This window comes from Gekko japonicus, unplaced genomic scaffold (genome assembly GCF_001447785.1).
Source record: "Gekko japonicus isolate JY-2015 unplaced genomic scaffold, Gekko_japonicus_V1.1 scaffold3968, whole genome shotgun sequence".
In the NCBI taxonomy this organism is placed as follows: Eukaryota; Metazoa; Chordata; class Lepidosauria; order Squamata; family Gekkonidae; genus Gekko; species Gekko japonicus.
The window spans coordinates 74,481-101,071 of record NW_015164317.1 but is presented as its reverse complement, the minus strand read 5'-3'; the positions used below and the strand labels follow the sequence as shown (position 1 = coordinate 101,071).

Genomic DNA, 26,591 nt, shown 5'->3' with positions numbered 1-26,591 from the left:
TGGAAAAAAACGCTTCAAAATTTCCGGAAATTTTACATCTCTAACTAGGAGTCCAAAACAGATCTGGAAATGTCCCTTCCCCCCTTGCCTTTTATTGCACCTTTTACTGCGCATTTTAGATATGCATGAAGCAGCAAAGATGGGAAATAACTCCCCTCAGCACTGTTTTGGCGCATGGGAAAAGGACTTGGGGGGGGAGGCAAGAGACACTCTCCCCCCAACAGCATTCCAAGCTAGTCTGAGCTCTCTTTATTTTTTCAAAGCTGTTCACTGTAGCTGCTATGTAGCTGTGGGGAACCCAGACCCAGCTATTTAAAAACCTAAATGTGTAGTTTGGCCCCGTGTCTGATTGATTCAGAACAGAAGGAACTGGTCTCTTTATTTCTTCAAGGGAGACCATTCTCACCCTGCAGCATTTAAAAAAAAATTCTTTTCCCCCTCCCATTCACATGATGTACAAATGTTTGTTATCTCAGAAGAGCATGCATGAATGCAGGTTTTTATGCTTTGTTTATTCTAGCCACAATTATGAAGCTGCCCAGGAAGACACGGGACTCTTGGCTGAACTGCCTCTCTTATATAAACCCACTAAAGCAATTAGAGCAAGATGGATTGACTTCACAGCAGAGAATTTTGTTGGCTGCAAGGCTGAGCCACACCAGGTTAAACACTTTTACATCTCACAATTGTAATGGGGAACTAATTCCATTGGGAGTAACCATATTGCAGTAAAGCTTATTTAGAAGAAGAAGAAGAAGAGATTGGATTTATACCCCACCCTTCACTCGGAGTCGCAGAGCGGCTTACAAACTCCTTTCCCTTCCCCCTTCCCACAACAGACACCCTGTGAGGAAGGTGGGGCTGAGAGAGCTCTTTCCAGAACTGTCCTTGAGAGAACAGCTCTGACAGAATTATGGTTTGTCCAGGGTCATCCAGCAGCTGCAGGTGGAGGAGTGGGGAGTCTCAAAGCAGTTTGCAATCACCTTTTCCTTTCTCTCCCCACAACAGGCATCTTGTGAAGCAGGTTTGGAGGGAACTGTGATTGGCCCAAGGTCACCCAGCAGGCTTCATGGGCAGATGTGGGGAAGCAAACCTAGTTGCCCAGATTAGAGTCTGCCATTCTTAACCACCACAACAAAACTTATCCCAGGCAAACAAATTTAGACTCCAGTGGTACCTTTAAGACCAACAAAGTTTAATTCAGAGTATGAGCTTTCATGTGCATGCACACATTGGAATGGTAGATAAGGTTCAAACTTATAGACAGAGGCTGAATAAGGTTGAACCTCACCTTCCATTCCAATGTATTTGAAAAAAGTGTGTGTGCACATGAAAGCTCATACCTTGAATACACCTTTGTTGGTCTCAAAGGTGCCACTGGACTCTCAATTTGTTTTACTGCTTCAGATCAACATGGCCGACCATCTGGATTTATCCCAGGCCAGGCGCCCCTTTTGAGGAGGCCACCCAGGCCAGGATTTAGGAAGCCCTCAAACTATCCATTTACCTCAGCTGCCAGCCTTTAACCTACCAGAAAAGGGGGGAGAATCCGTTAAGAGGATTATTGTCCTACAGAATAAAATAGGAGGATCTAAAGCATTGCGTCCTTTTTGTGTGTGTGTGTTTTTAATAAAAGTATGTATGATAACTGATAGAAGATAAAGAGGAGAGAAGAAGAGATAGACAGACAGACAGAGGTAGGTAGGTTTGCCAGGTCTGGGTTGGAAAATACCTGGAGACTTTGGGGGTGGATCCAGGAGAAGGCAGGGTTTGGGGAGGGGAGGGGCCTCAGCCGGGTACAATGCCACAGAGCCCACCCTCCAAAGCAGCCATTTTCTCCAGGGGAGCTTGTAATGTATTCTTAGCTGCCATGAGTACATTAGGATGTATGGGAAACCTCCCATAGGGAAGCAATGTTAAGCTTCGTCTTGGACAGAGGATTCTAGTCCAAGACTCACGACCCAATCACATTCAAGCAAGCTGCAAGCGGGAACGTTTGTGATTGGTCCTTATGCGCTCAACCTGATAGGTTGTTATGTGTATAGTGGGAGTGGCTATGTTAGCCGGGAATGTTTAAATACCGGGCAGTTTCAATGGGCAAACTGTTCGGGCTATCAGATGTTGTACCGTGTCGAAGAAGTGAAGAAAGAGCTGAATAAACTTGAGTCTTTTACTGAAATCACTCTCCGACTCATTGTTAAGCGCCGGACTTAACACGACCGTTCACACGGTTGTGGGGATGTGGCAACAGAGACCGGTTGAAACCAGGATCTGTGGGATTCTTCCTCTGCAGACTGGCACGCCTCCGCACTTGGCCATTGTTTCCATACTTCCTTTCCACTCACAGTTCTGAAGAGACGTTACATAAAAGCAAAAACCCTTAAAAACCAACAACAATGCTGGTGACTCCACAATCCTTAAGAGGACAGGGGCCATCAGAACCACAACTGCCGGCACCAGAAGGGAAGGCATCCCTGTTGCTAACCGATCCTCCATAGCTCATTTCTTCCACAGACCTGAAGCAGCGTCCCAGACGTGAACACACACGAGGGCCAAAGGGAGGATCACCTGAAGCTTTCTGGAAAAGGACAATTCTGGAGCCCACACCCTAGAAGCCCTGTGCAGCGCCGGCCACTGCTTGTGTGCAGAGCGGGGCCTGGCGGGTGGGTTAGAATTATGGGGAGGGGGTCGTGGAGGCTTGATGGGGGACGCTTCATGAAAGAAGGGCCAGAGAGGAAGAAATGAATGTCTGAAGAAAATGAATGAAGTGTTCTCTTTATGCATTTTGTCGTTTAGTTCCTAAAAATGCATGAAGAGAATATGTCATTTTATTTTGTAATTACTGCTCTGGCCTGAATGGTCCAGGGTAGCCCGATCTCATTAGCCCTGGTTAGTATCTGCCAACCACCAGTTGCTTGTGGGCCAGATAAGATCCCTGGATGGCCGGTTGTGGCCTCCAGGTTCTATGTCTGACACCCCTATGCATAGGTAGTGACATTTACACAGAGACACGCAAGGCACCAAGATCACCGAAACGGTTACCCTTTGTAATGATTCCTTGTTTTACTGTGTGTGTGTTCCTTTAAATGTTTGGTTGGCGCACAGTGAAAGCAGAGTAGAATGATTGAGGGAGGCAAGTGTGGTGTGACTGGAGGATGAGAGAGTATGGGAGGAGTTTTTTTGAAGTGAATCTATGTGGGTGCGTCAGTTATTCAGATATAGAAAAATCAGTTGGATTTATTCAGTTAGTGAGTTCAGTCAGTGAGGGATATTATTGTTCAGTGTGAAATCTTAAAGAGTGCAGTATATAGGTCTTCAAAAGTGAAACTCTAAAGATCTGAAAGAAAGTCAAAAATACCAAGAGCTTAGCCAGTGTGCCTGCCTATAGGATTCCTATCAGTGTTGGATCTGAGTGTCAGAAGAAAAGAAAAGGGAAGAAAGGAGTGTGTGTGTTATACATTTGCCAGACATATTTACAAGTCCCTTATTCCCAGTTACAGATAACCAGCATCTTATTTTGTTCTTATTTCAATAAATCCTATTTTGTTTAAGTTTATCCCAAAATTCAGTTCAATCCTTCCTCAGGATCACACAGAACTCTGAAAGCCAGACTCTGGGTCGCATTACCAGCAGCAGAAACAGAGAGAAGGTTTGGAATTCCTTAAAATTCTTGGTGGCAGCAGAAGCTACTCTGTTTATGAACCCAAAGTATAATTTTAAAGGGAAAACCAGTCCTCCCAAATAAGAGGACGCCACACCCTTCTTTCCAAACTGGCACAGCCCAAAGGTACTCTGCATGTGTTCAGAGGCACTGTTACCCCAAGATTAAAAAAAAACACACACAAAAAGAGATGAAATCGCTATTTTGTGATGGTGTAGTTAGGAATGTTTAAACAGTTCTCCCCCTTGGTTTGGATATAATCTCCAGCCAGATAAAATTACTGCTGTCACAGCCAAAGGACAGTCAGTACTCTAATTTACAGAAACTTCTGCTTTGTGTTCCATTTTGGCTGCCCCATCAAAATCACCAAGATTTTGTCTTTGGATTGGGATGCCATTATTGTTGTGTGTAGTATTGGGACAAGGATATACTCACTGAAAGCCAGCAGAGGCATGTAAAGTCAGCAGCTATGAAGAGAGACTGAACATACTTTATTCTTCCTAGTTCTCAAAGTATCGTTCAGCACTGCAAGTTTTTCATGATAAACAATGCTACACTCTCCATAGCCACAAATATTCCCCGCCCCCCTATTATTTGGGTATAAAATACTACATTACAGTCTCCAAGCTTCCTTCTCATAATTTAGACTTATTTCAATCACATTGCCCAGGGGATATTGGGTTAGATGTAAAAAAAAAAAATCAATTGCCTCAGAAGCACAAAAGTTTTATGCAGTATTCATCAATCCTCCACGTTTCCCTGGTAAGGGGAAAATGCTGTTCAGACAAATTACAAAGATGGTCTGATTCCAGTGGTAACTAATGAAAGAAATTTTACTTACAAAAATAGAAGCACATCTCACATGACATATTCATGTAGGTACATTTAACTTGTGGTGAACAGATTAACTTCAAAATGGTTAACTTGCTACAGCTCCAAGCCCAGGGAAGAGAGAGAAGAGAAGTCCCATATAAGGGATGGCTCTGCAATGGCCTTTCCCTCTGTTGTTTTACGAGACCCACCTTGGAACAGAAATCCCCATCTGCAGTTGCATGCTACTTTCACTTCCTTTGATTATCGGATTTTATGGTAGCTTCCACACTCCATGCCACTTTCACTTTCTTTGATCATCGGATTTTATGGTACCTTCTGCATGGACTAATGGCCGTTTTATGGCCATTGAGGGGTGACTTTGCGGTCAGTGCGGCACTGCCCCGAGGTATCTGAATGTGGTTTTGAGCTGCACCTTTTCCTCCCAGTTGAGAAAATGTGGAGCCAATGCTAGATGCAGAATCACCCAAGATGAAATAGAGAAGGTAAGCAAGGGGCAAAAAGGCTCAGCATCTCACCCAGAAGAAGGTGGGGGCCAACTGCCGGTGACAGGATTCTCTTAACCCTTTCCCTCCAATACCCTCTTGCATGCAGAGTTACAATATCCCAACAGTCTTTTCATGCCTCCATGTACAGGACGTCAAGGGATGAAAACCAGGGGTTCGAGAGAGTGGTGCTGGAGTTAAATCTCCTCCAAGATTTGTTAAACTGAAGTGACAGTGCGCATATGAAGGGTGTGTAGGCCATGAAGGGACCTTGTGGCAGAGAGCCAAGCGGTCAGGGAGCTGGCGGGGATTAATTAACCAGCTAAATATTGGGCTGTTGCTCCCTGTTGAGAGGGACACTGAATTATACATGGTTGCAAGTAAGGCCTGGCCTGTGACGCACAAAGCCGCAAAGGCACGGGTCCCAGCAGAAGCCCACTGTCAGTGGCCACTTCAGTTGTGGGTTTTCTTGACATTGTTCTGACCGGAATCAGCTTAAGGATTTCGGCCCTCATTTGCAGGCAGGCTCGGCAGACGTGTTGCGTCTTCTGAACAGCTTCACCTTGTTCATCAGCTCAGGTGCTGGGAGAGCATCTACTCCTCCGGTGTGGATGCCGTGGTGGACGAGGCAGCCTTCGCCCGCGCTACCCAGCTCCACAGGCCCTTCTCTGGAAAGGGAGACAGATCAGGGGGGTGTGAGGCATCGGTCAGGGCCTGGGGGCAGGTAGGGCAGCCAAGCAGTCTCTCCTGTCTGTCTCCGCGCAACATGTCCTCAAAGGAACTAGGCCAGAATCAGACTCTGACAGGAGCGAAATCCTTTTCCTGTCATGCATGTGCCAGAGTTTGACACACCCCTTTGCAAGAAGTTCTTGCTGATAAAGCAACACCACTCCAGGCTGGACCTTACCCCTGTTTCCCCACTCCACTGGGCAAAGGGTGAAGCCCTCCTCTAGCCTAGGGTTGCCAGTGCCCAGCTACAGCGTGGAGATCTCCCGGAACTACAACTCATCTCCAGACCTCCAAAACCAGTTCCCCGGAGGAAATGGCTGCTTTGGAGGCTGGACTCTACAGCATTCTCCCCCACTGAGGTCCCTCCCCCTCCCCAAACCCCTCCCACCCCAGGCCCCCAAAGCTCCCAGTGTCTGCCAACCCTACTCCAGCCTAAGGGACTTTCTCCTGCTTCAGTGGCTCTTCCTCACAGATGTAAACTTACCTAAATAGTAACACCTAAACTAAAAGCAGCAAGAAAATAAGCGGCAGAGGCAAAAGGGGCAATTTAAAAACGTAGGTGAGAAATATACAAGCCAAGGCAGCAACATCAACAAAATTACAACAGAGTAAAATATTTACAGTATTTAAGAAGGCCAAAAACAAAAAAATCACTTCAGTAATGTCCAACATCACATACTTTTTTAGAGATGGAGTGGGATCCTTGACAAAAGAGCGTAAGATTCCCATGCAGATTCAGACTAATGACAGTTTCTGAAGGGGGGGGGATCAACCCAAAGGCTTGTGTAAAGTTTTGGGAAATAAATACTGGGCAGCCACCCAGTGGCAAATAATGGCACTGCAGGCGAAGTGGGAAAGGGCCAAACTCGGACCGCCCTCGCTCTTCCCTTTACCCCGATTGTATGTGTCAATTTCCCAGTATTTGCTGCGCGGTCTACTCAATCCTGTTTTTTAAGAGTAAAGGGTTATACATCCTGGACTGGAAAGAGTAGAACTGCAAAGGGTTTTTTTCTTTCTGAATGTCAGTGGCCTGGACCTTGTTTTTTTTTGCACCTCGGCTGCAACTCTACCCCAGATGACCTGGACCGGGCACTTCAGGACACGGAGGGCTGGCTTAGACTGAGCTGACTGAAATTGAATCTGACGAAGACGGAGGTCCTGTGCCTGAGTCGGAGCGGGTTGGGGGTAGGGATCCCATTACCGACCTTCGATGGGACGCCGTTGGTGCCATCGCCGAGGGTCAGGAGTTTGGGAGTGCTCCTGGATGCTGCCTTAACAATGGAGGCCCAGGCAGCAACCACTGCTAAGGCAGCTTTTTACCATCTACGGCTGATCAGACAGTTGGTTCCCTTCCTCGAACGCAATGACCTGGCAACGGTGATCCATGCTATGGTCACCTCGAGATTGGACTACTGCAACACTCTCTACATGGGGCTGCCCTTGGCCCAAATCCGGAAGCTGCAGCTAGTGCAAAATGCGGCAGCCAGGCTGCTGATGGGGCTCGCTATACGAGAGCACATCCAGCCTGTGCTGAAGGTATTGCACTGGCTGCCAGTAGCATACTGGATTTGCTTCAGGGTGCTGGTTTTGACCTTTAAAGCCCTATATGGCCGGGGGCCTGCCTACCTGAGGGGCCGCCTTTCCCCATATGTCCCCATATGTCCCCCAGAGAGCACTGAGGTCAGGGTCGCAAAATCGCCTGACTCTCCCTGGTCCGAAAGACGCCAGATTGGCCGTCACCAGAGCCAGGGCCTTCTCAGTGGCGGCTCCACACTGGTGGAACGAGCTCCTGGAAGACATCAGGGCTCCACGGGACCGCTTACACTTCCGCAGGGCCTGTAAAATGGAGCTCTTCCACCAGGCCTTCGATTAGGAGCCGCCACTGACGACTGAGCTATTAAAAACTGAACTGTCACGGCCCTCATGTTAATGGCATTAAGAGCAACTCGGATACCGGCTTAGCGACACTGGATCATCTTACAGCAATAGCCACCTGCATTGAACTGCACTTTTATATATACTGTTGCTGCGAAATTTTATAGTAATTTATTATATTGGTCTTTTGCACCTGTGTTTTATTGTATTTTAACTGTTGTATGCTGCCTTGAGCCTGCCTGTGCAGGCAAGGCGGGATATAAATCAAAAATTTTCAGGGCTCTTTTTGTAGAAAAAGCCCACAGGAACTCATTAGCATAGTAGACCACACCCAACAGCAGGAACTCATTAGCATATTAGGCCATGCCCCTGATCACACAGCACATTAGCATATTAGGCCACACCCCCATGTTACCAGAAGTGTGGTCATCCAGCCACACCCACCTTTTGCTTCTTATTCTGTTTACCCTGTTTGTTGTCAAAACCCAGGGCTTTTTTTGTAGCAGGAACTCCTTTGCATGTTAGGCCATACACCCCTAATGTAGCCAATCCTAATGAGTTCCTACTGTTGGGTGTGGCCTATTATGCTAATGAGTTCCTGCTGGGTGTGGCCAACTCGGGAGCCAGCCGGAACTCCGTTCCTGTGCGTTCCTGCCCAAAAATAGCCCTGATCAAAATTAATAATAATAACAACAACAACTTAGGGCATGGTTTGGGGAGGGGAGAGACCTAGGGTTGCCAACTCTGAGTTGGGAAATACCTGGAGATTTTGAGATGGAGCCTGGGGAAGGGCGGGGTTTGGGGAGGGGAGGGGCCTCAGCAGAGTACAGTGCCACAGAGTTCACCCTGCAAAGCAGCCATTTCCTCCTGGGGAACTGATCTCCGCAGGTTGGCAAGCCTAAAGGGACCTCAGCAAGATACAACGCCACAGAATCCATCCCCCAGAGCATCTATTTTCTCCAGGCGAACTGATCTCAGTCATCTGGAGATCAATGCCACGGCTCCTCGGGGGGGGAAGAGGAAAGGCACTAAGACCAGGGGTCATTTCTTGGGGGAGCGCACAGGAGCGGAGTTCCGGCAGTGAGGAGCCCAGGGGGTGGGCACATGCAACAAGCTCCGCCCCCTGCTCCCAGCAGCCCTCAGTCAGGCCATGAGGAGCAAGAAGCCACCACCCCCCGCCTTCAGGTACAAGCTCTCCCTCCTCTGCGAGCACAGATCTGCACATTCCCCCCCCCCAATAGCTAGCAATCCAAAACAGTCCAGTGGAGCCTGAGCGGTGGGTGTTGCCTTCTGACACACTTCCGGTGATGTCAGGGGGTGTGGCATATGCAAATGAGTTATGCTAATGAGCTCCTGCACCTCTTTTTCTACAAAATGACCCCTGACTAAGACCATTCCTGAGGACGAATGGTGGGAGCTCCTTTTTCCCAGCAGGGGGCATCCTGCCTGTACCTCCTGCCACCTCCTAGGAACAAAGTGCCTTTCATTGTCTGTAACCCACTAGGAGCAACACGTTCTCCCCTTTGGACATTGTGACCATGAGCGCACCGGCCCTCAGCAGCAACTCTGCAGGACCTGTAAGGAGCAGGTTGCCAACCTCCAGGTGGGGCCTAGAGATCTCCCGGAACTACAACTGTCAGTAGGCTTGCCAGCTTTGGGTTGGGAAATAACTGGAGATTTTTGGGGGTGGGGCTTGGGGAAGGCAGGGCCCTCAGCAGGATATAATGCCATAGAATCCCTCCTCCAAAGCAGCCATTTTCCCCAGGGGAAACTGATGTTGGTCATCTGAAGATAAACTGTGATAGCAGGAGATCTCCAGGTGCCACCTGGAGGTTGGTAACTCAAACACTTTAAGGCTACTTAAACTGGGGGGGCACTCTCTCAAAAAACAATTGGGGGGGAGCATAACCACTGAAAGGGACAGAATATTTGATGCCGCCCTCTTTCTGAGCAAGCAACACTGGCTGAGGACAGATGGGTTTGAGGCGGAGTGGGCGGCCTCGTGTTCTTACCTTGGACCTCTATTCCAGAGTCCCCAGAGCTCCCGGGATCCTCACTGAGGACTCCCACCTCTTTCTCCCAGTTGGCCCAATCGATCTCTTCCACTCTAGGACACACAAACACACACAGAAGTATTGCAACGTGCTGTCTGAAGAGCGCTGTCAGACTCCTGAGTCAATCAGTTCTTTTCCCCTAGTTTTATTTTATAAAGACAAACACAACACAACACAACACAAACATACATACATACATACATACATACATACATACATACATACATAGGGGGGTTTCCGTACAGCATTAAATTGTCTATTCAGGTGCCTCATACATTATGTAATCATGTATCTTTTAAGTTCCGCCTTATATTTTTGTATAAATCTTTTGCTTATGATTAATCAATCAGTTCTCAACAGCAGTCATTCAGAGGAATTAAAGTTATTTGAGATCTTTATGGCATTCAGGTATCTTAACTGTTTCGTGTCAGAACTGAGGATAAAGTGTGTGAAGCTAATAGATATACAGAATTCAAGGGGGACCAAAATGGCTCAGGGCCAATCAGACGACAGGTAGGAACCAGCCAAGCTAACGCTCCAGCGTTCCCAAGAGAAAGAAGACATCAGGCACTCAAGGTTATATGGCTCAGCTTACAGGGAGAGATAACCACAACAAGAGAAATAAAAGTAAATATTCCACAGTTACCCCCCCACCCACCCAAGGCAGCCAGGGGAACATAGAAGCAGTGGGCTGATATACGTGCCGGCTTCATGCAAAACTGGGGCAAAGCCGCATCCAGCAACAGACTTACCGGAAAACCCATCTTTTGTCTTTTTCTCCTGAGCCAACGGGCAACAAACAGCCAGATCTCTGCGGCTTCTTCCAATAACAAAGCCAGTTTTTCTCTATCTCCAGGATAGTTACAGCTCTCTGAGAACACAGGACATGGAAACACTCATTTGCTAGAGCGTCGGCCGGCAATGTGCTCAACGCAATGACGTCATCTCCATGTGACTTCATCGTGCCAGGCACATTGGCCTGAATCGGGCACTTTGGGGGCGGGGTTGCCCCCGCCAACCTGATCTGGATTGGTGGGTTGGGGGCCCTTTTGGTGAGAAAAACCCCGCCCTCCTGGGGGGACTTGGCACCCCAACCCAAGTTGGGAAATACCTGGAGATTTAGGGGGTGGGGCCTGAAGAGGGCGGAGTTTGAGGAGGGGCGGGACTTCAACAGGGTATAATGCCACAGAGTCCACCTTCTAAATCAGCCATTTCCTCCAGGTGAACTGATCTCTGTTGCCTGGAGATTAGTTGCAATAGCGGGAGCTCTCCAGCCACCACCCAGAAGTTGGCAACACTAGCACTGCTGGACTTGCCTGGAGCTTCCAGACACTTTGGCTGTATCCGGAGATCTTGTTGACCGTCTCGCTCATCAGGGCAATCAGCATGTTCAAAAGGAGGATGTACGTCAGGATCACAAAGAGGAGGAGCAGGAAGATCACAAAGTACTTGAATTTCATGTGCTCATGGAACTCCAGGTCCCCCATCCCGATCGTGAACTTGAAGAGTTCCAGAGAAGCCATGAACAGCCCGGTGTACGTGCCTTTGGGTTTACCATCCTCCGTGACGGGGACAGAACTGTTCTGGGCCGGCAGGACTCCCTCGTTCGTTAGGGTGAAGAGGGCTGGAACGAGAAACTGAGAGGTCAAAGGCTCCCCTCAGAGAGCCTTTTTGTAAACTTTCTCATTTTAAGAGCCTGTCCGAACTACCCGTTTTTTCTCCAGATATGCCCCCGGATATGGTGTGCTCCACACTACAGAAGACTACAAGAACCCTGACTGCTTGCAGAAGAGTCCATCAAATCCTGTTTCAAATTATAGCAAACAGGGTACCTGCATCATTCATGTTTTAAAGGAAAAGATCAAGATGGGGAGCCGTGTTAGTCTGTCTGTAGCAGTAGAAAAGAGCCAGAGTCCAGCAGCACCTTAAAGACTAACAAAATTTGTGGCGGGGGGGAGCTTTCGTGAGTCACGGCTCACAGATATTGAAGAATTGAACTGTGACTCACGAAAGCTCCTCCACATTTCAGGAAGGATGTTGACAAGCTAGAGCGTGTCCAGAAGAGGGCAACCAGGACGGTGAGAGGGTTGGAATCAAAGTCATACGAGGAAAGGCTGAAAGAGTTGGGTATGTTTAGCCTGGGAAGGAGAAGGCTTAGAGGGGACATGATTGCAGTCTTCAAGTATTTGAGGGGCTGTCATGTAGAAGATGGAGTGGATCGATTCTCTCTTGCTCCAGATTGCAAGACTAGATGTAATGGGTGGAAATTACAAGGGAGTCGATACCGGCTAAATATCAGGAGAAACTACCTAACTGTAAGAGTGGCTGAGCAGTGGAACAGACTGCCTCGGGAGGTGGCGGATGCTCCTTCGCTGGACGTTTTCAAGCGGAGGCTGGATGGCCATCTTTCGGGTATGTTGCAGGGCTCTCTTTCAGCTATGCTCCTGCAGAGTGCAGGGGGTTGGACTAGATGACCTGCAAGGTCCCTTCCAACTCTAACATTCTATGATTCTATGAAAAGAAGGAGATCTCCTGGTCCCCACTGGAGGCTGGCAACCCTACCATACTTCCTGTTCATCATCTCTTGAACAAATGAAACTCATTTATTTATTTATTTATATATATATATTTCAATTTGTATCCCGCTCACCCCCTAAGGGCTCTGAGCGGCTTACATGTTCCAATTCATACAATCCTAAACCTAGGGCCACATACATGTAGGGGACGTGACAAGCCTACCAGGCACCCTTTCTGTGTAGCGGATCTTCGTTGTTACTGCCTTAAGCAGAATCAGACCATCAATCTCTCAAGGTCAGCATTGTCTTCTCCAACCACTGGCTCTCCTGGGTCAAGGTGTTTCACATCACCTCCTACCTGATGCATCCTTTTAGCTGGAGATTCTGAGGACTGGCCTTAGCACCGTTTACCTGCATGCAGAACAGATGCTCTACCATGGTCCTCCCCCACCCTGGACTAATAAAAGCACTCACCTACTGCAAAGCCAAAAAGGAAGATCAGGTAGACCAAGAGGAAGCGCAGAAGATCCCTCAGGATTGTCTGGAACGAAGGGCAGGAGGCAAATTATGCACAATCAGAGAAAACTGGCTGTGGATCAGTGCAAGGTTGGCTATAAACACAAGCCACCTTGCAGTGTCTATATCAGAAACAAACCTAATTTCTCTCCCGCCTCCCCATTGCTGCCGGCTCTATTTGCCTGTCCTCTCCCTGGTCTCTCCATCTCCTCCTACCCCTCCACATGCATGTCTCTTCCTTTCCTTCCCGTCCCCTTACTGCCGCTCGCCCTGTGGCCTCGTTCACTTCCCCTCGTCCCCACCTCCTCCCTCCATTCTATTATGTCCACCCCCAGGGGTCATTTCGTAGAAAAAGAGGTGCAGGAGCTCATTAGCATGACTCATTAGCATAACTTATTTGCATATGCCACACCCCCTGACATCACCGGAAGTGTGTCAGAAGGCAACACCCACCGCTCAGGCTCCACTGGACTGTTTTGGATTGCCAGCTATTGGGGGAGAGGGAACGTGCACATCTGCCCTCACAGAGGAGGGAAAGCTTGTACCTGAATAAAACTTCGTCTTAAAGGTGCCACTGAATGGTTTTGGACCGGGGGGATCTGCAACTTACCTGGGTGCTTCTTGCTCTGACCGAGGGCTGCTGGGAGCAGGGGGCGGGGCTTATTGCATGTGCCCGCCCCCTGGGCTCTTTACTGCTGGAGCGCCACTCCTGTGCGCTCCTGCAGGAAATGACCCCTGTCCGCCCCTCCCTCCCACCCCCAACGCTGTAGTCCAGCACCACTGTGATAATATCAGGTACCATTTCCGGTTGCTATAGCAACTCCAAATGCTGCCCAAACTCTTTTTAAAAACGTGATATATGTGTACGTACAGACATCATCCTTTATTTTGGGAGGGTTTTTTTTAGTCTTCATATTTTTTGGAAATGTGAGGTCTCCCCTAGGTTTGAAGAAGACTACATGTGAACGGTGGATGGCCCCATTGTATGACTTTTTTGACCTGCACAGTCCCATGACTTGATTTTGGGGAAATGATTACTAGAAGCAGGGAGGGTTTCCTCCAGAGCAGAAGTTCTCCCTGTATTTCAACAATTAACATGGCCAAGTGGACGTTCAACAAGTGGAGGAGAGGAGGAAGGGGAGATTGGATTTATACCCTGCCTTTCACTACCCAAAGGTGTCTCAGAGCGGCTTGCAAACTCCTTTCCCTTCCCCTCCCGACAACAGACACCCTGTGAGGGAGGTGGGGCTGAGAGAGCTCCGACAGAAACGGCTCTTTTTCAAGGACAGCTGTGCCAGAATTATGGCTTGCCCAAGGTCATCCAGCAGGTGCAAGTGGAGGAGCGGGGAATCAAACCCGGTTCTCCCGGATTAGAGTCCTAACCACCTAACCACTATACCAAACTGGCTTTCAAGTCCCAAGTGGCATGGAGATGCAGTAAAAGGCTTGTGGAAGGAGCTGCCCTTGTTGAATTCCTCTTCCTCAGCCACCCTCTCTGGAGAAGGGACACAGAAAAGGAGCAGGCTCTCCCACAAAGGGGCTTCTTGACAGATGCTTCCTCAGAAATACTCATCCCTATTGACAGGCCTTCCTGTGAGGAAAGCAAGATGCAGCCACCTGATGTTCTCATCTATACGATCCTCCCGTCACTACTGGTTTGGCCGCTGTGCGAGACAGGACGCTGGACTGGTGGGACCACTGGTCTGACCCAGGAGGGGCTCTTCTTATATTATTACATAAGAATGAGAAATCTGTTTGCGTGGGAGGGTAGTCAGGGATTTCACAGCCCAACCTCCACTTGGGTGTGCTAACTGACATTGGACTCCCCACACTTTGTTATTAGTATTTTAAAGCGGAAAAGAGGTGTTTTTAAGGACATATCCCCCCCCCCTTTAAAATCCCAATCGCAGACTAGGGAAGCTGAATTTGATGAGGGAAACTGAGGGGAGGCCGAAGGGTTAAACTCCCGCTCTGTTCTCCACATGACTCCAATGAGAACTGAGGCTGCGCTAGGGATGCCAGCCTCCAGGTGGGAACTGGGGATCCCCTGGAATTATACCTCATCTCCAGGCTACCAAGATCAGTTCCCCTGGAGAAAAGGGGGGTTTGGAGGGTGGGCTCTATGGGTGGGGTCACACGGCAAGCTTACCGTGATTTGTTCCCGCTGTAGATTTGGGGGGGGGTTGGGATGACCACACATCCCTCCCTGAACCGTCGCACAACGAGGCTACGGGCACCGTTCAGATAGCCACGCTGCTGCTTGGGCGGCACAGCTTGTTTTTTTTAAAAAAATTGGCCTTGCGCATGCGCATATGCACATGGCCGAATCACCGCTCCCACAGGGACTCGTCGTACTCCCTTGTTCTTGCAGGCCCCCCCCCCAAAAGCAAACAAAATTAACTGGCAACGTACAACTGAGCGCTGGAGTCTATATGTGCGCTTGAGTCTTTATACGTTGAATTTATTCAGTGCAGGATTGCTCATGAAGAAGAAGAAGAAGAGATTGGATTTATACCCGCCCTTCACTTGGAGTCTCAGAGCGGCTTACAAACTCCTTTCTCTTCCCCTCCCCACAACAGACACCCTGTGAGGTAGGTGGGGCTGAGAGCGCTCCGACAGAAACTGCTCTTTCAGGAACAGCTGTGCCAGAGCTTGTGACTGACCCAAGGTCACACCAGCAGGTGCAAGTGGAGGAGTGGGGAATCAAACCCGGTTCTCCCAGATTAGAGTCCGCACACTTAACCACTACACCAAACTGGCTCTCAACGGTGGACGCTTGGGAGGGGGGAAATCGCAAGAAGGATGTTCAGATGACCTAATCGCAATCATTGCGAGAGATGGCTGCCCAGAACGGCGAAATCGTGGATTCAAAGCGCAAATATCTGGAAAGTACTTGATTTTCCCGGTGTTGGAAAACTCGCTAGGGAACCGGGAGGATCACACGAGTGAGTCCACTTCGGGGTGGGAGACAGATGCGGCGGTCTGATCAGCAATTTTAAATGCGAGAGGGAACAGCGGTGAAACCCGATCAAAATGACCGCCTGACCATGACCTATGTCACCATGCCCCACTGAGGTCCCTGCCCTCCCCAGGCTCCGCCCTCAAATCTCCAGGAGTTTCCCAACCTGCATCTGGCAACTCTAACCCCTTCTCTCCCGCCAGTGGCCAGGGGGAAGCTGGCAACCGTAGGCTGCACAGGAGCCTGTAGCTTGCATCGTACTGACAACTTCACCCAGAAAGTTTTCCCCTGCATGGAAAGCAGGAAGCACCGGGATTGGGGGGGGGGGCAGTTCTTCCACACCCACCTTCTGTATCATGACACTGTAGATCCCCGTCAGCCGGAATCCTCGGGTGTAATACAACATGTTCATCCAGCCCAGCAGCAGGGAGAAAACCATCAAAGGCACATATTCCTCCATCCCCATGAAGTACATTGGCACTGAAATCAACAGCATGAGCGATTGCACCAACCTGCAAATGGCCAGGCGAAAGAAAGCATCACGCACTGTCCAGGGCATACCGGAGTTTCCCAAGGAAGCTAGAAAGGCATTCTTCCACAGCCCTACAGGAAGCATGCCCGTCTTGCCAGGGAGCTCTATGGTCCATCCTTCAGTTCCACCTCACCCCAAATTAAAACAATAGGGTGCGATGAAAACAATATTGCCATCCTGTTCATTTATGCTAAAACTATTACAGTTGATAAATCGAGACTTGTTTCTTTTTGCATTTTGCTGGGCTCTGAGACGACGACACAGGACAGTCACTGACGAGCTTGCAGAACAAGTCACCAGTGCCCCGCCAACACCTGCCCCCCACCCCCAATGATTCCGTGGACACTGCAAAAACCCTTCTGCTTCCCTTATTTCTACCCCTAACGTGGGATGGTGGTTTCTTTGACTGAAATGATCATAGAGAACCCCCGGGACTGCCTGTTCCCTGCCCCCCTACCCCCCTACCCCCATCCCAAGTCCCAACGTACAACAAAACCTGAATACAGTCATCTGAGAGCAGACTTCTCAAGGAGAGGCGCCTCCTCCACAAGAAAAGAGCCTAAACAAATGAACAGGGGCAGCAGGTTAGAATGGAAGTGCTGAAGTGAGCCACTCAGCATGCCTGGGCATCACTCTAAGCATGTGTAATTGCTATCTCCTTGAATGGGATGCCTCTCTTTGGCTGTGGTCAGACTGGCAGCTTGGCGCGATACGGTGCCGCCTCTAATTGTACCGGTTTAAAGTGTTGTGGGGCATATCATCCAGACAGCACACCCTGCTGTGGGTTACCCATGCAGACATCCCGTGGCCAAGCATCCACATTACTGCAGCGCCTCAGCCATGGAGCACGCTGCCCAGAACTTTTTCAAAATGTATGCACATGCACGTGTGCTCATGCATGCACAGATGTGCACGTATGTGCATATGTGCTCATGAGCAAATGCACATATAGGCAAAAAAATTATTTCAAACCTCCCTAGCAGTGGGAACAGATCTGCAGGTTCAGACTGCCAAATCCGTTCTGCGCACACTCCCCCACGTTCAGACATTTGGCCAGGTACGATGAATGTGCGGGAAACCAAAAACACCACTTGTGATGTGGTGTCTCTTTAACCGGGCCTCAAGTTGTCCTATGATGGGATGAGCATGCCGGGGAAACGCCTGACAGATGTGGCTGTGTGACTGCACCCATTTAATCTGTTTGGGAACAGTGCCTATATTGGGCCAAACAGCCAGTCTGAACACAGCCACTGTGTTAACCTGGGATATGCCCTCTGACCCGTCCTCCCCCCCTCCCCCCTGGTCCTTTCCGCACTTGGATCTCATCCCTGGTTTTATCAGAGTTCAGCTCGCAACCCAATGCCTTGCATTTATCCCTCGTTATAACACCATCAATTTATCCCAGGACAAGTGTGGGGCAAAACCGGGGTGACCTCAGTGTAATGTGGAAACAAAAAATACCCCGAGATGATTACAGGGATGAACTTGAGTGTAGTTTAGAGTGTAAGTTTGGCGACTTGAACCTGAATCTACTGGAATAAATGTTAAGTTTTACTTTTGCAATATGCTTCTGGGGATATCCTGTGACTAGGCAAACTCTGCTGCATGAACCAAATATCCCAACAGAAAAGAATGTGAAGGGCCAATGCACAGTGTGGCAAAAGAGCCAATTGTGTCCGCGGGAGGGAGAGGAGGGCATCCTTACCTGAGCAATGAGGAGATAGATGGTACCCACTAAGACAACGGCCTGGCCAATCACCCTCAGTGTATCTGCTGCAGCATACTTCTCTAGAAGCTCTGCCTGTGGAAGGAGGGAGAAAACCGACATAGGTGAGAAACACCCAGTCTCTCTGCCTTCTTCTCTTTGCCTGCATCCCCAGGAGTAGAAGGTTCTTCAGGATGGTGGCCTGACCATTGGACACGACGGGGCACCAGACGTTGGGGTATCATTAAAGGGCAGCACATCGCTGCAATACATGCACATAGATGCTCTACATTTGCAGCCGCCTGGTAGCATTTGTTAACAAAAGCAAACGGAGCCTGTGTCAGGAACCTGGCTTGTCCTCCCTTCCCAGGAAGGATGCTGAGGCCTTTTGTGAACCGAAAACAAAATATGGTAGCACAAACTATCTTGGCAGCCTGGCCTGGGCTCCACGTATTACCATTGTTAACTGAATGTATGACTCTGTTTTACCTAAATGGAATGCGTCAGTCAAACCTGATTACAAGCCATTAAGAAACAGATCAAACAATGTTAATTAATTACCTAAAATCATATCTGTATGTCTATCATTCAGCCCAGTACGTCAGACAATGAAAATTATACACAGGACATTATCTCGGCCTGAGTTTTCTTTTCTTTTCTTTCTTTTTTGTGTGAGCCTTCAAGTCAAAGCTAATTTATGGCAACCCTGTAGGGTTTTCAAGGCAAGAGACGTTCAGAGGTGGTTTGCCACTGCCTGCCTCTGTGTCATGACCCTGGTATTCCTGGGAGGTCTTCCATCCAAATACAAGTCTGGGCCGTCCCTGGTTAGCTTCTGAGATCTGACAAGATGGGGCTAGCCCGGGCTATCCAGGTCAGAAGACAAAACTCAGCTGCTTGGTACACTGGTTCTTTGGTCAACCCCAGCCAGTAGAGTTTTAATAATCCTCTGCTCAGAAAACAGGTATTTTAACAACCAAAACAGCTTACAAGTGTGCTGAATTATCAGATTTTTAGGGAAACAATACATGCGAACTGGGACAAAATCTACAACTAGCTGGAATATTTTGATATGGAGGAATACAGAGGAGTTTACAGATGTATTCTGCTGTCCCTGTCGTGCCTTGCTTAGAACAATCTACCTCCCCAGGACCTGTGTGCCCCAGGACCTGGGGCAAAAGGCCCCAGCATCCTTGGTTAAAAACAACCAGTCAGGGAAGCTGAGACTCTGGAGAGCCACTATCAGACAGAGCAGAAACTGCTGTGCTATGACGGACTAATGCTCATGGGGACTTTAATATTACAAATATATAAATCTATCCTTTTTCATGTTTTTTTTTGGGGGGGGGCATTAGGGTTGTCATTTTGAGTCTTCTCATTTGCCCCACGCTATTGGTGGTATTCCTGATCCCTTTGTTTCTTCATGATATTTCTACAGTTTTATTTACCGTAATTTATAATAATAATAATAATACCTTTCGATTTATAGATCGCTCAATCCGGCAGAGCTGCTGGCTCTGAGCGATTTACAGTTACACGGTTTCATACAAGGGACTAACAATTTCATAGGGGTAAGGAAGGACAACATATAATTCTTTAAATTGCACACAATTTGCAGCCGACGGGGATTTTTGTTCAGCTGTAGGCTTCAGACGTGTTCCGGAGGCATTCACTTTTTGGCTTGGCTTTATACATTAAATGCCACTTACACACACTGACACAAGCGTCATTTCAACGGAGAGCCAGTTTGGTGGAGTGGTTAGGACAGCGGACTCTAATCTGGCAGAACTGAGTTTGATTCCGCACTCCTCCACATGCAGCTGCCGGTGTGACCTTGGGTCAGTCATGTGTTCTCTCAGAACTGTTCTCTCATGAACAGTCCTCGAAAGAGCTCTCTCAGCCCCACCTCCCTCCCAGGGTGTCTGTTTGGGGGAGGGGAAGCGAAAGGGATTGTAAACTGCTCTGAGACTCTTTCGAGTAGTGAAGGGCAGGGTATAAATCCAACCTCTTCTTCTTCTTCAAATGATTCTTTTGAACATTGTATGGAGGGGGGCGGAATGACTGCCATTTTGGCCTGAGCGGGGAGAACCCATATGAAAAAATGGAATTTTCAATGTGAAACAGTAGCATCACGAACATCCCTAATTGTTCACAGAACGAATTGCCACACTCAGTGCTTTTTTTGTAGAAAAAGCCCAGCCGGAACTCATTAGTATAATAGGCCACACCCAACAGCAGAAACTCATTCGTATATTAGGCCACACACCTGACAGCACAGCTCATGAGCATATTAGGCCGCACCCCCATGTTACCAGAAGTGTGGTCATCTAGCCACACCCACCTTTTGCTTCTTATTCTGTTCACCTTGTTTGTTGTCAAAACCCAGGGCCTTTATTTGGAGCAGGAACTCCTTTGCATGTTAGGCCACACATCCCTAATATAGCCAATCCTAATGAGTTTCTGCTGTTGGGTGTGGCCTGTTATGCTAATGAGTTCCTGCCGGGTGTGGCCAACTCGGGAGCCAGCCGGAACTCCATTCCTGTGTGTTCCTGCCCAAAAATAGCCCTGGCCACACTCATACACACATATATGCCCCTAAACTGGTGTGGTGCAGTAGGCAAGGTATTGGTCTAGGACCTGGGACAACTGAGTTAGAATCCTCAAAGGGTTGCCAACCTCTAGGTGGCAATATCCTGGGATTACAACTGATCTCCAGGCGACGGAGATGAGTTCACCTGAGGAAAACGGCCACTTTGGAAGGCGGGCTCCATGGCATTCTACTCCACTAAAGTACCTCCCCTCCCCAAACCTCGCCCTCCTTTCCACGTATTTCCCAACCCAGAGCTGCCGACCCTATCACTCTGCCATGGAAGCTCGCTGGTGACCTTGGGCCCGTCACAGCCTCTTGTTCAGCCTAACCGACTTTGGGGTGCAGAGTGTTGTGAGGAGAAGGTGGAGCTGAGGAGAATGATGTGACAAGCCACTTTGGGTTGCCTGTAGAGAGTAAAGAATATAAACAAGAAATAAAAAAATAAAAAAAGCTACACCTTCCTGTCCACAGGCTGGTAATAAGCAACGGCTGTGAAGATCACCATGAATATCGCATAGGTCAACAAGCTGAGGTGAAATCTCCTGGCGGCGAAGGAGTCCCATTTGCACTGGAGCAGTTTGTTCAACGGTTCCAAAACCACCATTTTGTACCGATTCTGTGTTCATGGGAAAAGGAAAACGACACCTTGGTCAAAATCATACCCCATGAAGCTTCTCTCCTTAGAGCTCATATACACAACGATATAAATCTGAAGCGCTGTTAAGGCTTTCTCTAATGAATCCTGGAAATTAGAGCTACATTCCTGCATCCAGATATTTTCAGAGGGTAGCTGTGTGTATCTGACAAAGAGTGCTTTGAATCTCAAAACCTCATACCCTGAAAATCTTATTGGTCTCTGAGGTGCTACGGAACTCGGATCTAGCTATTCATGTATTCAGAATTCCTCATCAGAGGGCTTCCGCAGAACAATTTTAGCTCCTCTCACTCACATTCCATCTTTGGTTTTAAAAAGTCAATCTCAACCCTACTTTCTTGCCTACCACCCCACACACACACACACAGACACCCTTCAGGGCTAATAGTAACAGGGAAGATATTTCTCTCACGGAAGTAGAGTAGCCTCTTTTAAAGGAGATTTAAGACAGAGAGTTTTCCGACCCATCATCACTGCCGATCTCTTGCATCTCTCTCTCTGTGTCAATGTTACTGATCACATTCAAACACATGAATATGGCATGGTAGAGCCTGCGTGTTGCTGTGGGGGAGGGGAGAGGTGAGCCATTGGCTTCCATTCCCTTCACTTGCTGTACTGCCTGCCTCCTGTGCCAGTGTCTGGCAGCACATTTCTGCCTCTATCTGGCTACTGGCATATGCTGCCTCTAGCTGTGGGGTGATGGCACAGAAAGGATGTGGCATTTGCCTCCACCACCACCAGTCGGTGGGTCTGCCTGCCTCTACTCCAGCATGTACAAGTAGAACATTTGCCTCTACCACCACAGTCAGTGGGTCTGCCTGCCTCCGCTCCAGCATGTACAAGCAAAACATTTGTGTCCATCCCCACAGTCAGAGGGGCTGCCTGCCTCTACTCCAGCATGCACAAGCAAAACATTTGTCTCTGCGTCTAGGACAACAGCAAGCAAAAAGGAGCAACTGCATTTTTTACATGGAATCTAATCCCTCCCTCCTAAACCAGTGATGGATTCAACAACACAGATTTATCAGCACAATCCTCTCTGGTGGCAAGATCTGCGTGTAACTCAAATAAGCTTGTAAATACCCCTATAAGTTAAATATCTCTTGAGCCCAGAGGTCATTTCGGGGGGGGATCGCGGGGGATCACAGTTCCCCCGGGAGGGTAAGTTGCTTCCTCCCTGCCTCTCCCCACCCCTGCCTGCCTGGGGCCAGGGAGGGCCTTCGCGGGGCTTCCTTGCACTCCCACCGGCCTTGCAGGTCCACCGCCGGGCCCCTCATGGGGCTCAGCAGTGAAGCTGCAAGGCCGGCAGCGGCGGCAGCCGGGACCGTTGGGAGCGGGGTGTGTGGCCTCATGACACACTTCTGGTGATGTCAGGGGGTGTAGCATAAGCTAATGAGTTATGCTAATGAGTTCCCCTAGCTCTTTTTCTACGAAACGACCCCTGCTTGAGCCATCACCTCACTCTCCCTGTCCTCTTGCTGCAAGACCTTCCTGAACCCTAGACAACCAAACATTAGAACAACAACCAGATCCAAATGCTTCCTAATATTACAGCTGTTGTCAATATTCCAATTTGGATTACCTATAATAATTATATTAAAGAACAATGTGTATTCAGTTCCGGTTTTGACTAGTTACCATCCAATTGCACATTGCTAATCACGTCTCTTATGCAGGGACCATTTTCAATCAGACCTAATTTTTCCGTTTTTAATATACTGTTGCTATCAAATTTTTCAGTCCCAGCATTTGGACTCCAAACTCCCTGACTCGATTTTGCTTGCTGGTTCTGTGAAATGAAACAGTGAGTATTTCCCCTCAATTAAGTATTCCCCTATATTTGTATCAATCATGTACAAAGGGTATTAAAAACACCATGAAAGAGAAAAATGAAGTGATAGCACCAGCAATAAAAATGAACAAAATTAAAAGGCAATATAAAACAGAAAGAAATGGGGGGAAAGGTACACTGCTACATCTCTTTTTCCAACTTACTGGAGTGTCACTGCTGTAGGCCAAAATTTCTAGTACAGAATTTTTTTCATAGCTGTCGATGGAGGACAAGTCATACAGAGAAATGTGAACCGGTCCATAGGTCCATTCGGTGAACTTGCGTGACAGGTGTTTGAACTCGGGATCTTTGATCTCTCGCTGAAGAATGTGCTTGAAAATCTATGAAAGACAGAAATGATCTCTTTGGGCCTCATCGTCCAACATGGTGATTGACCATCGTGTAGCTTGAGACTCAGCTACAAACGAGGAAGTGTCCCACTTGTATCCTGCCTCTGAGTGGCTATAGGCCAATCAGTGTTTGCCCCAGCTCCCTCCCCCAGTTTTCTTTAATGTCTAATGTATGATACCATTTTTTAACAAAGACAAATATGGTCACAGTCCATAGACATGAAAAGATAGCGCCACAGGAACTGTGTAAAGTGCGCTGAATGTTTCTTTAACAATAACAATAATATTATTAGTATGAAAATTACAAAAATGATACTAATACACTCAAATTGTAAATCCAGTTATAGAAGATACCAAAGACGGCGGGACGGTGGTCTCCAGAATGTGATGCCGTTTCGACAACGTCTTCTTCTGACCAAGAATCTATAAGTGGATGTGTGTGTGGAAAGTTGCACTTCAATAGAAAAGCTACCCAATTCACATGGAGTTCAATGACATTTTTCACCTATTTCTTTGCACAAATATTGGAGAAAATTTCTCTCAGACGAAGTGAGAGAAATTTTCTCCAATATTTGTGCAAAGAAATAGGTGAAAAATGTCATTGAATTCCATGTGAATTGGGTAGCTTTTCTATTGAAGTGCAACTTTCCACACATCCACTTATAGATTCTTGATACCATTTTTTGTCAGCTGAAAAAGACTGTATGCTTATTCATCCATAACAATCCCAAAGTGGCAATCAATCAATGATAATTTAAAATGTTTTTTAAAAAATCAAAAGTACAAAAAAACCCACCCGACTGAAAGAACCACCATGCAATAAAATTTGAAAGAAAGAAAAAAACATTAAGTCCAATTAAAATCAGCCAGTGGGAAAGATGCCAACTGGTGTACCTCTACTTTGCCAGTCTTGGCAGCCAATTTCAATGGAGTTAACCCTTGGCTGTTCTCTAGTTCCTCCAGTTTCAGTAGTGGGTCAAGCTTGCAGCCTTCCATCAGGATCCCATCATACATCCTGACGACAACCTCCGTATTCTTCTCTGTATCATTGGCCACCATCACTAAAGCGTGGAGGACCGTGTTGCCCAAAGAATCTCTTTCTGTCAGGCTGGCCTTCTGGTGAGGGTTGTCCAGGAGGTACTGTACCACTTCCATCTGATTGGTACAAGCAGCCAAGGACAGGGGGAGTGCACCTGAATGCAGAAAGAGAAAAACAGTGTTGCACTTACCTGTAAAGGCACACACTGGGACTGCGCTTGCACGGGCCAGCCACCAGAGGTCTCTACCACCACATTCTGAGGAAAGAAAGAGTCGTGGGGGAGCCTCTCTCCTCCGGAGCACGTTAGCGGCCGTTTTCCCACCCAAATGGCCATGTGCTCCAGAGGGGGCACTCCCCTTTCCCTCAGTTCTCTCGAGCTGCCACAAGAAGAAGCTCGAAAAGGAGAGCTTCCAGCAGGGCAGGAGGGAAGGAATGTGTGCCTGCACAGAAGACAACAGTCACAGGTAAGTGCAACACTGTTTTCATGTTCAGTCATCTGTGCAGTCCCACACTGGGAGACTAGCAAGCTACTCACCATGGAGGTGGGTGTGATGAGAACATAAGAGATGCCAATGTTGGAATCAGGCCAAAGGCCCATCCAGTCCAACACTCTGTCACACAGTGGCCAAAAATACCAGGTGCCATCAGGAGGTCCACCAGTGGGGCCAGGACACTAGGAGCCCTCCCGCTGTTGACCCCCCCAAGCACCAAGAAGACAGAGCATCACTTGCCCCAGAGCCCTTATCTATACCTTGTGGCTAATAGCCACTGATGGACCTCTGCTCCAGTGATGCTGTCACTGTGTTGGGTGTTACAAGTTAAAACACTTTCAGTATTTACTGGGTTAATTATGTTTGTTAAGTCACATGTTTGTTTGTAACCAATCTATTTGGATTATAGGAAGCCCGGGAACTTCGGAGCTAGTTTGCTATTCTGATTGGAAACAAAGTGTCAAGTATTAGCATTTTATGGCTTCTCTTCCGTCTTTGTGTTTCTTTGTTCTGACTAGAGAAGGAGACGCCATTCTTCCAGTTTTACCTTCTAGCTGTAAGGATGTAGACCATATAAGCTCTTTGTTATTTTATGTCCTGTGTACCTTTTTCCCATGCTAGGTTATAGTAAACTTTTATATACTTTTAAACACAACATGGACTCAGTCTCTTTAATACTCTGCTGATTTACTTTAAATAAGAATCCCAACACACTGGAACAACGAATGCAAAACCGCCTTGCCCGTTGACATATTTCTTCTTGCATTCACATCAATAGAATAATGCTTAACACCCTGACCTGGATAGCCCAAGCAATCCCGGTCTTGTCAGATCTCAGGAACTAAGCAGGGCCAGCCCTGGCTAGCATTTGGAAGGGAGACCTCCAAGGAATACCAGGGTTGTGACACAGAGACAGGCGATGGCAAGCCACCCCTGAAAGTCCCTTTGCCTTCAAGCCCCACTAGGGGCCGCCAGAAGTCAGCTTGACTTGATGGCAAAAAACCCCAGAATAATGTTTAATGAATGTGTCAGTGGATGACCACATGGCTGCCCTACAGATGTCCGTGAGTGGCATTCCATAATGAAAGGCTGCAGATGTCGCTTGTGATTGTGCAGAGTGAACAGGAATGCCAAGAGGGCAGAGTAGCTTGGCTTGTTGAAAGCAAATCCTGACAGCAGAGACTATCCATCTAGTCTGCCCTCCCCTTAGAGGGGCCCGAATAACAAATAAACAGCTGTAGAGTCTTCTGGAAGGGCTGTGTTCGTCTCTTTAATACTCTGCTGATTTACTTTAAATAAGAATCCCAACACACTGGAACAACGAATGCAAAACCGCCTTGCCCGTTGACATATTTCTTCTTGCATTCACATCAATAGAATAATGCTTAACACCCTGACCTGGATAGCCCAAGCAATCCCGGTCTTGTCAGATCTCAGGAACTAAGCAGGGCCAGCCCTGGCTAGCATTTGGAAGGGAGACCTCCAAGGAATACCAGGGTTGTGACACAGAGACAGGCGATGGCAAGCCACCCCTGAAAGTCCCTTTGCCTTCAAGCCCCACTAGGGGCCGCCAGAAGTCAGCTTGACTTGATGGCAAAAAACCCCAGAATAATGTTTAATGAATGTGTCAGTGGATGACCACATGGCTGCCCTACAGATGTCCGTGAGTGGCATTCCATAATGAAAGGCTGCAGATGTCGCTTGTGATTGTGCAGAGTGAACAGGAATGCCAAGAGGGCAGAGTAGCTTGGCTTGTTGAAAGCAAATCCTGACAG

General features: G+C 48.1%; 1 protein-coding gene across 1 annotated transcript in view; it reads right to left on the bottom strand.

Annotated features, from left to right (window-relative positions):
* Window positions 1–4,819: 4,819 nt before the first annotated feature.
* TRPV2 (transient receptor potential cation channel, subfamily V, member 2) overlaps window positions 4,820–26,591 on the bottom strand; it is a 40,608-nt gene continuing 18,836 nt past the window's right edge. The window contains exons 6-16 of the mRNA XM_015408834.1: window positions 24,181–24,479; window positions 23,101–23,277; window positions 20,908–21,066; window positions 17,864–17,959; window positions 16,647–16,717; window positions 15,973–16,138; window positions 12,626–12,692; window positions 10,952–11,259; window positions 10,388–10,506; window positions 9,594–9,688; window positions 4,820–5,645 (exon numbers count right to left, since the gene is read on the bottom strand). Coding sequence (XP_015264320.1) covers window positions 5,572–5,645; window positions 9,594–9,688; window positions 10,388–10,506; window positions 10,952–11,259; window positions 12,626–12,692; window positions 15,973–16,138; window positions 16,647–16,717; window positions 17,864–17,959; window positions 20,908–21,066; window positions 23,101–23,277; window positions 24,181–24,479 — 1,631 coding nt within the window. The 3' untranslated portion in view covers window positions 4,820–5,571. The remainder of the gene's footprint in view (window positions 5,646–9,593; window positions 9,689–10,387; window positions 10,507–10,951; window positions 11,260–12,625; window positions 12,693–15,972; window positions 16,139–16,646; window positions 16,718–17,863; window positions 17,960–20,907; window positions 21,067–23,100; window positions 23,278–24,180; window positions 24,480–26,591) is intronic.